Consider the following 15638-nt stretch of genomic DNA (forward strand, 5'->3'; position numbering starts at 1 on the left):
TACCAAATATTGAAAGTTACCAAAATAACACATCAGTCCTGTAACCACTCTTTGCATAATAATGCTGTTGTGGTTCCCCTCTCAGTTTTGAAGGATATCAAAGATCAGATCTTTTCCATAACACTTTTTGGCACCCCAATGTTATTGTGGTTGCGTGACAAATGGTACCAAAGTACAGCAGGCCTTCTGTACCACTTCTTGGCACCTTTTGATTTTTGTGATTCCAACTTTAAAAGTTATTAGAGGGTATCAAAATAAGCAATCCTTACCGTTCCACTTTTTGGCAGTTTGCACCCTGGTGTAATTGTGGTTCCTTCTGCTTCTGTGGTCCTATTGTGTGGGGAAAATCTGAAAGGTACCAAAATACAGATCCGTACTGTATGACTTTTTGGCCGCCCACACATTGCTTTAAAAACGTTAGTCGGTCTTGACGTATGGACTGCTTCGTCCTAAGGGCTCTGATGACTGCCTGGTGAAGATCTGGAGCACAGACAATGGCTGTCTGCTCGCAACGTTGCGTGGGCACGCAGCCGAGATCTCTGACATGGCCGTGAGCTACGAGAACACCATGATCGCCGCCGGTTCTTGCGACAAGACCATCCGCGTGTGGTGCTTGCAGACGTGTGCGCCGCTGGCCGTGCTGGAGGGCCACGCCGCATCCATCACTTCCCTGCAGGTGAGGAGTGCCCAGCTATGAGAGTTGAGGGTCCCACCGCTGTATTGTGGTTCATTGTTTGACAGGGCCCCCCTATCACAGTTCATCGTTTGGACAAACAAACTCTTCCATATTACCCTATTTTTGCGACCATAAGATGCACCTTATTAAAAGGCGTCGTCTCTGTTACGAGTGCTATTTTTGTATTCGACACATACATCTGGCACACCGTATTATTGGCTACAGGCATGGTAAAACATACCTTGGCGCTCATGAAGGTGTTAGGAACAATTGCACTTTTCGTTTTGTAAGCAGAAGAACAAGCTTACATTCCGCAAGTCATTAGACGACATGTCATGCTCAATCATGGTGTCATATTGAAAGTAAAATTATGACACCAGAGTGAACAGAATAGCATAACTAGCAAATAATAAAACAATGACTGGAGAAGTAATTGACACAGAACATGCACTTTAAACGCTATTTACTTCCTTAGTGCCACTAAGCATGCTGGGAGCACTACAATTTAATACTGTAGGCGTCGCTGGGAGGCTGGAGCCGCTAATTTTTTATTCTCATTTTTAAATGTTGCATTTCTTTGTATTTATATGCTCTTAATTATATAAAGGACATTGAGTTACCTTGTGTATGAAATTTGCTATACAAATAAATTTGCTTTGCTTTAAACCATGTCGTGGTAGGATCAAAATAATTTTTAATTTTTTTAATGGTCTCTTTATTGTGTTTTTTAATCAATTAGTGGAGGGTTTAAATGGGTGTTCGCTGCATTTTGTGATGGTTATTACTTCTTCATGTTCTCATATACTGCTTGTGTTTGCAGTTTTCTCCTCTGTGCAGTGGCTCCAAGCGCTACCTGTCCTCCACGGGTGCCGACGGCACCATCTGTTTCTGGCAGTGGGACGCACGTACACTCAAATTCGGGTGAGACACAGCTGTTACTGTAATGAGTGTTCTTGCGTTTTCTTAAATATATGTAAATAATAATATGAACAAATGGCTGATACAGTAGAGTGGATTTGCCAAACATTAAAATAATTGGACATTTTCCCCTAAGTACTAATGTGAATAAAATGAATTCATCTTCATTAAAGTCTGGTTATGTTGTGAGTCAAATTTGAACCTTTTAAAGTGTAAACCTTGAGGAAAAAAATCTAATAAAAAAACTTATGCTGCCTGTTTTTCCCCCATTTTTATTCTCTATTTTTTTCCAATATCTTTGAATTAACATGGTATATTAAGTTTGAAAGTAAATATTTCACAAAGGGCACTGTTAAAATACAAAAAAAAATGTCACAAACAGTTAAAACCAGCAAAACAATAAATAATCTCTGGACAGTCACGTCTTAAAAACACAGGGAGGTGAGGCTAACCACCTTTTATACAATATTGATTTAATCAATATTCACAGAAAAAAGTTTCCTTAAAAACGTGAAACTACTAGTCAAACTGCAGTAGGTGACGTTAACCAACATTTTTGATGTACCAAAGAAATTTTAATGTAACAGTTACAATATAATATTTAAAACTCTCATGCAATTTCACATAGAAGTTAAATGCTCATCCCTTGACATCTGACAGAGAGTAATCGTGAAGGTGTTTGATTGCATCGCTTCATGTTTTTATAGTAACAGTTAATTATTTGTATCACTCAAGTAAAGTTCCATTTGATGTAACATGGTTGTCATTGGACTCCCCCCCCCCCCCCTTGCTACCACTGGCAGTACTCTCTTTGATGAAGCCATCTTTTTTCTTGCACCCAGTCAGAGGCCTAGTAAGTTCACTGAGCGTTCCAGACCCGGGGTCCAGATGATGTGCTCCTCGTTCAGCGCAGGTGAGAACAACAATTTAATCTCAAAATTGTTTGTTTACAAACTGCGCCATTTGTACGCCATGCGATGACTTCAGAATAGCAAATTGAAAAGAAGAGCGTTTGTATTCCGTACAGGTGGGATGTTCCTGGCGACAGGAAGCACGGATCACATCATCAGGGTGTACTACTTTGGCTCGGGACAACCGGAGAAGATCTCAGAACTGGAGTCCCACACAGTCAGTAAACCCAGTGGACATTTAAACTCAAGCATCACGGGCATCTGTTAGAAGCAAGGTGTTTATAAGCAGGAGGCATACAAGTAAACTTGTGGCATCTTAAAAATGAAAATAGATATAGAAATAGGAGAGCAAGCCATTGTTGTCATTGTGCGCTGCAAATACAGTACAACAGAATCTTGGTGCAACTCCCAGGTTTTTGCCTTCACAGATGGGGAATAGAAACAAATAAAAAAAAAAAAACAACATACTGTATACTATGCAAAACTAAAATATGTAGCCAAGAAATTCTAAGGCACAAAGCAACAACATTATGTAGAAACAAAGGGAGGAATACTTTTTATTTGACTTGTGGTCATTATGTGCTCAAGTAGTAAAGAATGGGGCACATTGTCTAGTAGAGCAGATCCCACTTTGGAAGGAATAAGAATAATTTGAAAAGTTGTCTTACATTGCTTCCATATTTTTTTTCAACCAGGACAAAGTTGACAGCATCCAGTTCTCACACTGCAGCGACCGGTAAGTTTGTGTGTCTGCTTATGTGCCAAGTGAGGTGTTTTTTTTTTTTTTTTTTTTTTTTAGTGCATATAATGCAGTTTGTTATTATGGAAGCCATGGGTAGCTCACTGACTTGTCAGCTGGAATGCCACCTTCACTCATTGGCTGATACATGAATAGGGTACACATTAGCTGTTGGATGTTAGGTGTTGTGTTTACTTGGGAGTTTTTGTGTTACTTTAGCTACTGCTTGAATGTGTGTGTGCGTGTGTTTTTTTGTTTGTTTGTTTTTTTTAAGGTTTGTGAGCGGCAGCAGGGACGGCACAGCGCGCATCTGGCAGCTGCACCCTCAAGGCTGGAGAAGCATCCTCCTGGATATGCAAACCAAATTACCAGGGTATGTGTAGTGTTCAGTGAACCTCCGTTTATTAGAATCGTCTTTCATTTGAAACTGTATGGATGTTTGGAAAATAATAATATGGGGGGACCCCCCCCTCTCAGAAAGTACAACCCGCCACCGCTGGAAGATAAGGTGACTAAGCTGAAGGTCACCATGGTGGCGTGGGACCGCCACGACAGCACGGTGATCACCGCGGCCAACAACCTGACACTGAAGGTGTGGAACTCCATCAGCGGGAACCTGGTTCATGTCCTGATGGTACGTATGAGTCTTCAAACCAAAATGGCACACCTCCCGTTTCTAATCACGATAGACCTGCCTACCAAATCTCATGTTGATCCGATAAACTGTCTTTTGCGGTTGGATTTGTATTTTCAAACACGGCTTCTTAGTATTTTGTTTTATGGCGAGTCCACAAATTTTGTAGCCTTGCTTTACCCGCACAAAAAGACCCAGACTTAAAATTCTGGCAAATTAGTGTCATTGATCCGTTTGGTACCATATTTAAACCCTGTATGCTAATCGGACAAGACCTCAAGGATAATTAATTTTTGAAGCAATGGCCAAGTTGTTCCTAAAATTTCTGCTTCAAACTTGCAGTGTCTTTTATAGGTGGGTCTTCTTGAGACTTTGATGTGGGTCTACTCATCATAAACATGCATACCAAGTTCAATGTTGCTAAATTAAACTGGTTTCAGTGGCTGAAGTTGAAAAACATTCCGATTTTGTAGGACTGCAGGGTATTGAGCCCTAAAGTTGTGGCTACAAAAAGAATTGTCAGACTTCCTCTGTCTTTCCAGAGTTGTCCTTTTGAGACTTTTTTTTTTTTTCAGGCCTACTCATGATCTCATGATAGACATGCATATCACATTTCATGTTGCTCAGTAAAACCGTCTCCAAGGGCTGAATTAACTAATTAACAGTTGTGCACAGTCAACCCAGTACATTTACAGAAGGTGCTTTCAAATTGTACTGGCAATGATAAAAATAGTCCAGTGCGATGTAGAAATTTCTAACTTCATTCTGGGCATTTCATCTGGGAAGGGTCACGAGGACGAGGTGTTTGTCCTGGAGCCCCACCCCTTCGACCCCCGCATTCTCTTCTCGGCAGGGCACGACGGCAATTGTATCGTGTGGGACCTGGCCAGAGGCCTCAAGATCCGCTCCTACTTCAACATGGTGAGCTGGCACGAAAAGAAAAAAAAATAGATTGAACTTCTTCCTCCCCACATGTGTGGCAGATGTTTTACATCAATTTTGCTGTTTGTACTGCCGGAATAAATGAATACACTTAGAAACAGAATGCACACTGGCTATTAACAAAGCATTGCGCCAGCAGCGAGTTACAATTTATTTCAAAATTCATAGTAAGAGTAGTAGAATATTTTATCTTAAAATTTACTGATGCAAAAGCAAGCCAATTTAAGATATACAGTAGATATGAGTTGAATTTGTAACTCAAAATCTTGGAACTGAAAATATTGGTATCTGATGTCATCTTTCCTCATTGAAATGGAATTACCAATCAGCAAATTCTGTCCCCTCCCCAAAAAATGTACATATTAATTGTGAATAATAGCCCACTGCATTATTTTACTTCATTAAAATGTGAAAAATACCAATTAAATATGTAAAGAGAAACATTTTTGCCACATTTTTTCTGGAACTCAATGGGGCTTGTGTTGATCCTTCTGATGTGTGTGCCTTGGCCACCTGGAAGCAGTATAATAGAGACATAGTGGTTAGAATTATTCATTAGCTTTAAGCTAATCTGACTTCTAAGGCTAAGCTATGAGTTTCTGTTAAACACACAAGTCTAATTCTCTTTTCATATTCGATTTGGCAATAAACATCAATTAAGTGTAGTGTTAACCAGCTTGAAGTGTCTTTTTGGGACAATTATTGATGATCTACCAATGTGCAGATAGTTGTGAAGTGAGTTAAGTTGAGTTCACTGCCAACCATGCAGTGTTTTTGTGTCAAATTTAAGCAAAAAAAAAAAATGGCTGGAGAACACTCTTTATTTTAAAAACCCAAGTCTGGTCTCTCCATGCCAAAGCATGCAACTGAAGCTGAAAGTCGCAACGTCATTTATGACACACTCGTAGGTGAGTGAGGTGTACCTCAAACTGTTCTGTCTACATTTCCCCAGATTGAGGGTCAGGGGCATGGGGCGTTGTTTGACTGCAAGTGTAGCCCAGACGGTCAGCACTTCGCCGCCACCGACTCCCACGGTCACCTGCTCATCTTCGGCTTCGGCTCCAGCAGCAAGTACGACAAGGTGAGGTCACACGTCCGCATATTCACACGTTTAATGATGGCATCGGACTAATTTGATCAATTCTGCCGTATTCAAGATCGCCGATCAAATGTTCTTCCACACCGACTACCGACCACTGATCCGTGATGCAAACAACTACGTCCTGGACGAGCAGACTCAGCAGGCGCCTCACCTCATGCCTCCCCCCTTCCTGGTGGACGTGGACGGCAACCCCCATCCGCCCCGCTACCAACGGCTGGTGCCTGGCCGAGAGGGGTGCCGGGACGAGCAGCTCATCCCACAAATGGGCGTAACCTCTTCAGGTATGAATGTAATGTTATTAACCCCCCTTTTTCTGTTCAATTTTGTTCTTTAATCTGCTCCACAGACCAGTTACATTCAGTTAATTTGTTTCCAGAGTCCCTAATATTTATTGTGTTATTTTATCGATTTTGTTTATCCATCCATTTTCCGCCACTTATCCAAGGTCGGGTCACGGAGTCAACCAGCAACTCTCCCCACCCACATCATCCAGCTCTTCTGAGGAGATATTTAAAAAATGTTCAACTCACTAAATATTTCATGTCTAATTAATTGATTCACTGTAAAAATTGATAAAATATAAAATATTTTATTGTATGTAATAATTGCTTGAACAATTATGATTCAATTATAAAAAATATTAAACACATTTTTCATCTATATATATAATTTTACATAAACTGATAAAATATTAGCAAAATAGGTTTTACATTTTTGTTTGATCAGTCAATTGGTAGTCTTTATAGTTATGAATAATTTAAAATGAGCATGAGTTGTTGTTTTTGTTCACATTTTGTCTGGGGAAAAATAACCTCAAAACTCAACTGAGCCAGCATATTTGTCCCCCCCGAAAAATCAAATACAATTACAAAAGTTTACTAATGCATTAGTATGACTCGTTCGACCGAAAGATATCATTTTATTCTTCTGCAAATACAAGAACCTTATTTGTCTTTTAATGTGCTTAGCGAGAGTCTTTTAGGGGAATAACTACACCTTATTAATTAACAAGCCACTAAATGCTACTTACCGACTGCTCATAATTAAAAAGGTGAAGGCGCCGTAGTTGGCCTGTGTATTTATTTGCACTTAGTATTTTTTTTTTTTTTTTGGGGGTCTGTTTACCAGGCTTGAACCAAGTGGTCAGCGAGCAGGCAGTAGATGGTTCCAGTCCTCTGGACACGATGATCCAAAGATTACAGCAGGAACAGGACCAGAGGCTGGGCTCCAACGAGACGCCCGCTGCTTCTGCGCCTGCTGGTTCTGCCGCTGCTGTTACTGCGAGTTCCCGAGTCAGCAGAGGTATTCATTCTTTGTGAAGTATTTCCGAGGTTTAGGAAATTAGCGACATTATTCACTTTTTCCTGGAAACAAACAGCATTCAACCCAGTGACTGAAGGAGCTGGAACAAACAATAGTTACGATTAACGGATAAAAACACGTTTTAATTGCCACTGTGTTCTCAGCAAGGCTTTCAAGCCATCGTGAGAAGAAAAGGAGTTTATGTGACTATTTTTACAAAAGTGTTCTTTCATTCTATCACTTTTGGGATAAAGACTGGAGGAGACTCATTGTCAGTTCAAATTAAGTCCCCCTCCTTCTTTGTATTCTTGACTAAAAACATGTTTCGGTCCTCCAAGGTACTTTTTTCTTTAAAGCAAAGGATCTTAAAAACTTCGTACTCCAACTACTGTAATTTAAATTAAAGCTATAATCCACAGCCAATTCCAGGGAACATAGAAACCAACAATTCACACTCACAATTATACCTAAGGGAGGAAACCGGAGTGTCCGGAGAAAACCCACACAGTTACGGGGAGAAAATGGAAATCCGCACAGACAGGGACTGGTTTCGAACCTCGGTCCTCAGAACTGTGGGGGTAACGCTCTAATCAGTCACTACACTGTGCTGCCTAATTTTGATACCATTACAAAATATAACATTCGATTGGTGAGCAGACTAATGAAATCCTCAACTTGACCGTGCGACACCACCTTTACAACCATCACAAATGTAAAATAGTGGTTGACTTGCTATTTTATCCTTCAGCGTCTGTGGGTTCTCCGTCAGAGGTGCCTTCACCCCCTAACGTGGGCCTCCGTCGCAGTGGGCAGATCGAGGGCGTGCGGCAGATGCACAGCAATGCTCCGCGCAGCCAGATGGCCACCGAGGGAGACCTGGTAGCATGGAGCCGCCGGGTTCTGGTGCCTGAGCTGGAGGGCGCCTCAGTCAGGTAAGGCACAACAGCAGCAACAACCCAACACAGTGAACTGAACTATTCATTGCTACCATTGGTTTGCATGAAGTTTTAACCTTCAACATAAAAATATACAATAGAATAAAATAAATTAATAATAATAAATAAATTACAAACGAAATACAAATCCTGCAAAACAATCTCAATAAATCCAATATGGACAAATTATACTTTTAAAATACAAAATAGCAATTCAATGTCACGTCAGTTCTATCAATATCGGATACGGACACCCGCAAGAGATACCACCTTTAAAAAAATTAATAAAGATATTTTTGCCCTTTCCACATCCCTCAAACTTTTTTGAACTTATTAAAACACAGTTAAATATATTAAAAGGAACCTCCTAAACTATTCCGTACCGGCTGTTCTCACATTTGCTGTCCGAAAAAAATGTACGACTCTTGTATAACATCACTTTGAGGAAATGAAAAGAAGACCATCTCCCTCACAGTTCTCTAAATAAGTGGCAAAAACTGCTTCTAACAGTTTATTTGCAACTCCCAATTGAAGTCTAGTATAGAACTGACACCTAAAATAGAAGAGAGTTGAACTCCTCCGGCCCTACTTCTCCTTGGTGTGAATTACACCACGTCTTTTTGTGGACCTCATTGGTTCCAGACATTTTTTTTGGCATAGTGTCAAACTACATAGGCGAAGATGAACTCTTCATGTGAACTGTCTTTGGAGACAATAAAAATTAATCAGCACTTTCGTGAGGGCAGAAACGATGAGCCACAATATATCGGGGATCAATGTACACTTGTTTTTGTACTGTGGATGCTTTGTGTGGTGACTGTGTGTGTGTGTGTGTGTGTGTGTGTGTGTCTGTTGGTTGTGAAGGAAACAGGTGAACTGGCGAGAGGCTAAAGGGGAGGAGGAGATCAACATTTACCAGTCGGAACGCCGGAGACGCACCATCCACTCCCTGCCGAAGGAGAGCAGAGTGAGACTGAACACATTAGCCTCCAAACTTTTTAACTTACACTTCAATAGACGAACAGTACAATTGCACTCTGAAGATCACAAAACTTTGCCAAAGGCACATTTACAACTTTATATTTACTTACTGGTGGAATAAAATTATACAAATATATATGTTAATATTTTTCTGAACAGAGCAGGTGAGTTATTAAATGACCCTGAATGATATTAAAAAGATAGTTGTTCATGTTGGTCAATGGCAATGTTTTCATCATTACTATTGTGCTTTTGAGTATGTAATGTATTGAACATCTATTGGCATGCATCAAATTGGCTGAATGGTTTTTGGGTGCCACTTCGAAGAAGAACAGAAGACAATTTAAAGAATTAACGATATTCCTCACATTAGTGAATAAAAGCTACGAGTCCTACAAATGATGATCACATTTATGCTCAAATTCCTATTGAATACCTATTTACTAGAATACATGCCCTTGCAAGAATGGATGTGTTTTTGGGCCCTCGACAGGCAAAACCTTAGTTATAATAATAATAATCTGTTCCAAGTGGCAGACCGACCGTTTTGTTTCAATTATTCCTTTCAAAATGGCTTCCCTTTTGCTGCGGACTTTCCAGACGCACTACTTACTATGTAATGGTATTAACACAAAAATTGGAAGCATGTCTGTCGCCACTATAAGAACAAATTCTTCTTGGAGATAATAAGATGCGACAAACTCACCTTGGTCACGGTCTACCTTGCCTCATTTTTCCTGACCTGATTATTATCCCACTAATGGTTGTTTAATGGACCGAGTCCCGACGGCTTCCCTCTTTACTAATTCCCGTCTCACAGGTTCATCCAACTTCAGAGTGTGCGGCCGACGAGGGGAGGCGGAGTCAGGGTAACCACGGTTACCAGACCCGAGCAGCCGTGGAGGAGACGAGCCGCCAGAGCGCCGAGGCGGCTGACGACGATGACAGCATCTCGGAGGTAGAACACACCAAACATATGCACGTTTGGCCTCTATTAAAGATTTCCTTAAATAGAAGCGCTTGAGTATGAATATTTGCCCAGGCCCGATCTGACACTTTTGCACGTCCGTGCGTTATCAGGGAGAGACGGAAGTGCGGCAGATTAACGGACACTCGTCGGAAGAGGAGAAGGATGAGGAGCAAAAAGAGCCGTGGCCTGATGATCACAGCAGTTCCAGGTATGGCTTGGCATTACAGCCGTCAGATGAAAGCGCTCATAAAAAGATAGAGAAAGAAAATTTCATTATAATAATTCCCTCTCCTACATAGATTTTCTATATTTCTCCTCTATATCAAATAAGCATTTTTTTACCCAAAGCATTCACTTGCATCACCTTCCAAAGAAATTATTAAAAAAAAAAAAAACATGTACAGCAAACAAAAATGAATGCTTCCTCTTGGAAAACTTTGTCAAAACAAAAATCACGATTCTTAGCAAATTAATGTAAATTTAACATAACATGAGCAAAAAAAACATTGCCTTGCTGGTCCATATAAGAGTGTAATTAATCATGAGAAACACTAATAATCAACACTAGTTCAAGGTCAGCGCACATTTGTCACCCCGACCTTCCAATAGCCACCGTATTGTATGTAAACGAGGACACAAAATCCATCATGACATTGTCGTCTTGTCCGCACAGTGACTACTCAAGCGATTACTCGGACTGGACGGCCGACGCAGGCATCAATCTGGAACCGCCCAAGAAAAGCGTGAAGGTGAAGAAGAAGAGCAGCAGCTCGGAAGAAGACGGCGACAAAAAGCGGGACCCCAAGAAAGAACGCAAGAAGGACAAAGCCGACAAGGACGGCACGCTACCAAAGAAGAAAAATCCAAAGGAAAAGAGGAAGGTTTGTCATCTTTAAGAAAAAGCAACAATTTAGCATCATGGACAAAAAAATTGATTTGTTTGAAAATCATGTGTGTTATCTGACAGAGAGCAGAATTTCAGGAGCAAGGGCTAACTTTAGAGGAGTGGATACCCTCTTCCTGGATCACGGACCTGCTTCCCAGGAGGTGTCCTTATATTCCGCAGATGGGAGACGAGGTACATTAAGATAAGACTTTGGTGTTACAGCAGCACACGATATATTAAAAATAAAACAAAAAACAATAATCGGAATAAAAATACATAGTAAGAAAGAGTTATATACAATGACTTTTTGATTGAAAGTGTAACTTTTTTCTATGGCAGAAGAAAAAAAACATCTGCTACCATACAGATTCTTCTTTTCTCAAATTCAATTTAATAAGTAATAATTGATTTTGTCACAAGAAGAAAGTGGGATTTTTTGTGCAGTTTTTTTATTCTTATTTTAACTATGTTTTGGGTGTTTGTTACGGTTTAAGCTTTGGCTCAGCGCAGCTAGAACAGGTGCACACACCCATATTGCCTCATATCGTGTCCTGCGGTGTTTATTTACTCAACCACAGAGATTGCCACACCTTTATTTGTACAAATGTTTGTACAAGTAATAATTTGTTTTCCTTGAAATAGTGTTTTCTTGAGTGTGAGGCTTTTAATTCTTCAGTTGCAAATACATTGGATATTTGCATTGCATTGGCGATTTGATAGATTGATTGATTGATTCTGTTTAGCTAGTTTGCACAAATGCTAACATTACGATATAGCCCATTAGTGTGTCTTCAAATAGTCACCATGGGATGCTAAGTAAAGGAACTGAAAAGGATACTGGGCATTTAATAGTGATTGGGAGAAGAGGAATACATTGGTATTTTGTACTTTGACACTCCATGAACAATTCAATTTCTCCTTACGTCAAAAAACAGGAGCATTGTCTCAAAATAATAAAACACCTTGTTTTGCCGTCTTGTGTCGTGCTGTGTGCGTGTGCACGCAGTTGTACTACTTCCGTCAGGGCCACGAAGCGTACGTGGAGATGGCCAAACAAAAGAAGATTTACAGCATCAACCCTAAGAAGCAACCCTGGCACAAGATGGAGCTGCGGGTAAGGAAATTGTATTGCAGTACTTGTAAACAACTGTCTCCCCAAAAATAAATTAATAATTGAAAAGATGATTATTCTGACCTTTGTAAATGAGAGGCAATAAATGTTTGTGGATGCTGCAATGTTCACTCAGAACAATTTGGGTCCATGAAGATATTCATATCGTCATTAATGCGTTTGTGCTCCATGTTTGAGGCAGTCGCTTACAAAACAAGCAAAATATTTTAACACCACCAACTAAATCATGCAGTTTATTGGGATTCTAAAAATAATTATATCCTGCCAGGATATTTTTGGCTTTCCCATAGCCTAAAGCGGATCCAAATGCTTCAACTTTCTGTGAACCATGTGACTTTCGGGGCTTGTGTGTTCCAGTAACAGGACTGAGTATAAACTTAGGGACACAAAGAATATAAAGTTAATCTATATCTATCTCAGATAAAGATGCAGAGCAGCGTTAAAGCGTTAAAATGTGAAAAGTTAGACATTTCGAAAAGATTTGACTATCACTTAAAGTAATTTTAGAAGGAAGGGACAGGTAACATTTGGTAATTTTCTTGCTATTGTTCAAGGTTAATTTATTTTTTAAAATCATAGTGATTAAATGTGCAAATCAAATCATACAGGATACGATGTGTTTTATAGTTAATTGAATTGTGCATTTCAAAGTTTTATTTCTTGGGGATGCAAACTGTACCAATTTAGTGGAAGTATTTTAAAATATGGAGTTACTTTTCAATCACGGCAATTTTGGTCATTTAAAATAAATTGTGTGTTTATGATGTATATTTTTGTGTTTGTGCTTGTCAGGAGCAGGAACTGATGAAGATTGTGGGGATAAAATATGAGGTTGGCTTGCCCACGCTATGCTGCCTCAAACTGGCCTTCCTGGACCCAGACACTGGCAAACTAACTGGAGGATCCTTCTCCATGAAGTAAAAATCCCAAGCCACCTTTATAATGTTGTTGTTATTGTTGTTTTTTCTTTTAAGTTGGCATGATGAACGACTGCCTTGATACTTTTACGTCACAGGTACCACGACATGCCAGACGTCATCGACTTCCTGGTGCTGCGGCAGCAGTTCGACAATGCGAGGAAGCGGCAGTGGACGATAGGTAGCGTAGCAACATGCAGGTTTGTTATCGTGAAGCAAGTGCACTACAGGCGTGGTCTCCTGTGCACAGGCGACAGGTTTCGCTCGGTGATCGACGACGCCTGGTGGTTCGGCACCATCGAGAGTCACGAGCCGTACCAGCCGCAGTACCCTGACAGCTTGTTTCTATGCTACAATGTCTGGTAACATTGCACAAACAATTTAGTCACATTGCGTACGGTGTTGGAGAGAATGTTTCGGCAGCATGGTGCTCGAGTGCAGTGATGGTCTGGACCCATTTTTACTATTTTAATAAGTAGCTGCTGATCGTGTGGCTGATAACAGGTGCATGCTTACCTTATTTCAATTATTTATAAGAGAATGTTCATCTACATACACAAAGCTCAACATTTGTGTGTCCGTTTTCAAAGAACTACATGCCTCTGCATCCTCTGGCACGTTTTGCATGACTCCAAAGGTTTCAACACTTAATTAATAGGACATATCATGACAGGTAATTCTTATTAATGCCACTGAAAACATGTAAAAATGTGCAGAAATGTACTAGAAGTGGAGAATTACTGCAAAACTTGCAAAAAAGTGCAGGAACGTTCAAAAAGGTGGAAGAAAATGTTTTTGCTCGAGAAAGTGCTTTGAAAATGGTCACACAAACTTTGAGAAAGTTCTTTCAAAACGGACACCCAAGCTTTAAGTATATTGATGTTGCTTAGCATGCTTGAAGCTATCATAATCACTAATCTTTGTAAAGGTGAGACAACATTTCTACCAGTTAAATTCCTAAGGCTTCATTTTCCAGTATCAATTTGTTTTGCAATGAGTAACGAGTCACAAGGTCAGTCTGCGCGTTGCTGGATTGAATTTGCATTCTCCGTGTTTTTCTCAAGGTCACTTTTATGTTGGTTGCGCAAGAGTTGGCAGAGCTAATGATTTGTGTATACCGGCAGAGAATAAGATGACAAGAAATATCTGTCCTGAAGCATCGCAATAAAATTGAAAAGTGAATTTTTTTTCATTTGGACAATGTTATTGCATGTGAGCTATTCACGAGACTTGGAAAATTGGGTTTTCCGCAATACCCGCTAGCGTAAGAATAAGATTGCAATATTTAAATACTTAATTGCCCTTAAAATATGCAGTTTGTCCTTGCTGTTTCAAGGTCTCACAATTGCTACTTACACAAAATTTGCTTTTTTTTTTTTTTTTTTTGGAAATTTAAATTTTCCATATTATTTCTATAACAATGTATTTATACTAGTGTAACTTACACAATACACCATATTAACAAAAGTTGTTGTTCAAACGCCACACGGAATGGGATACATGCTAAAACAAATACTTTTTAAAAATATAGCATCTTGAATTTTAGGACGAAAGAGGCTTGTTGCTGAAACATTTCTTGTGTTTCCAGCTGGGATAATGGAGACACTGAGAAGATGAGTCCATGGGATATGGAGCTCATTCCTGATGAGGGTGAGTCTTTGGAACACACCAACTTATTGCAAGTCCCACTTTTCCAGCGTGCCTCTTTTCTTCCGCAGCTTCTTTCCCGGACGAGTTGGGCACGAGTGTCCCGCTCACGGAGGAGGAGCACCGCGAACTCCTGTACGTGCCGCTGGACGGCGAATGGGGATGCCGCACGCGTGCCGACGAGTGCGAGCGCATCATCAAAGCCATCGACCAGCTCTGCACCTTGGGTAGGATCTCATCAGCACGGTTCTTCTCTCGCCTTGCCTCATTCCACTTTCATCATGCAAAACAAAGCTGCTTCTTGTATCATGAATCAACATGTTGAGGTCATCGGCATGAAACAATGGCCCCATTGTTGCTTTACCAGTGTGTGCTGTACAGTGAACCCCTGTTTTGCCTTAAAAAGTGTGTTTAAATAAGTGTATGTGTTAAAAGTATTTCTTAGTACCTGTTCTCCATCTGTCAAGAAATCTGACAAAAACGTTTTTATATCACTCCAAATAAGAGACAAAGTATGTAGCCTTCATGCTGTTTATAATTCACCTCTAGTTGAGGTTTACTATAAATCTTATTTAAACATTGGCTATCCGAACACCAAAAATAGAATATTTGGTAGCTTAATGCTAAAATACAAACTGGACTGGATGCAGGCTAATGACATATTGTGTCAGAATGGTGTAATACACTGAACGTCCACAGCTGTAAAATGCAGAGTTGCATGTATATGGGAAAAACCTGTAAATAAAATACTGCGACATAGGGGGCAAAGCGAACCATGATATAATGGGAAACTGTGTAATGTGACATAACACAATTTCTTGTGTACAGCCAGTCATTTGCCTGAAAACTGCTGCAATTGCTCCCTCTGGTGACTTTTCAGAGCAACTGCCTTAAAACGGCCGCGTCTCATAATACTTCTATCCTCTCCCGTAGACTAGATTCACAC

General features: G+C 40.2%; 1 protein-coding gene across 2 annotated transcripts in view; it reads left to right on the forward strand.

Moving 5' to 3' along the window:
• Window positions 1-15638, forward strand: part of phip (pleckstrin homology domain interacting protein) — a 34580-nt gene that overhangs the window by 10828 nt on the left and 8114 nt on the right. Inside the window, exons 8-30 of one of the 2 annotated variants that reach the window (XM_061813077.1) lie at window positions 455-676; window positions 1497-1597; window positions 2437-2507; window positions 2622-2722; window positions 3201-3241; window positions 3519-3617; window positions 3722-3878; window positions 4665-4799; window positions 5773-5901; window positions 5978-6203; window positions 7051-7224; window positions 7973-8156; window positions 9024-9126; window positions 9961-10098; window positions 10221-10318; window positions 10784-10991; window positions 11078-11188; window positions 12003-12110; window positions 12921-13045; window positions 13144-13226; window positions 13296-13407; window positions 14634-14695; window positions 14743-14919. In XM_061813077.1, the coding sequence (XP_061669061.1) occupies window positions 455-676; window positions 1497-1597; window positions 2437-2507; window positions 2622-2722; window positions 3201-3241; window positions 3519-3617; window positions 3722-3878; window positions 4665-4799; window positions 5773-5901; window positions 5978-6203; window positions 7051-7224; window positions 7973-8156; window positions 9024-9126; window positions 9961-10098; window positions 10221-10318; window positions 10784-10991; window positions 11078-11188; window positions 12003-12110; window positions 12921-13045; window positions 13144-13226; window positions 13296-13407; window positions 14634-14695; window positions 14743-14919 (2965 nt within the window). The remainder of the gene's footprint in view (window positions 1-454; window positions 677-1496; window positions 1598-2436; window positions 2508-2621; window positions 2723-3200; window positions 3242-3518; window positions 3618-3721; window positions 3879-4664; window positions 4800-5772; window positions 5902-5977; window positions 6204-7050; window positions 7225-7972; window positions 8157-9023; window positions 9127-9960; window positions 10099-10220; window positions 10319-10783; window positions 10992-11077; window positions 11189-12002; window positions 12111-12920; window positions 13046-13143; window positions 13227-13295; window positions 13408-14633; window positions 14696-14742; window positions 14920-15638) is intronic. The other variant, XM_061813078.1, reaches the window with a different exon arrangement.

The sequence above is a fragment of the Syngnathoides biaculeatus genome, chromosome 23 (assembly GCF_019802595.1).
Source record: "Syngnathoides biaculeatus isolate LvHL_M chromosome 23, ASM1980259v1, whole genome shotgun sequence".
Lineage (NCBI taxonomy): Eukaryota > Metazoa > Chordata > Actinopteri > Syngnathiformes > Syngnathidae > Syngnathoides > Syngnathoides biaculeatus.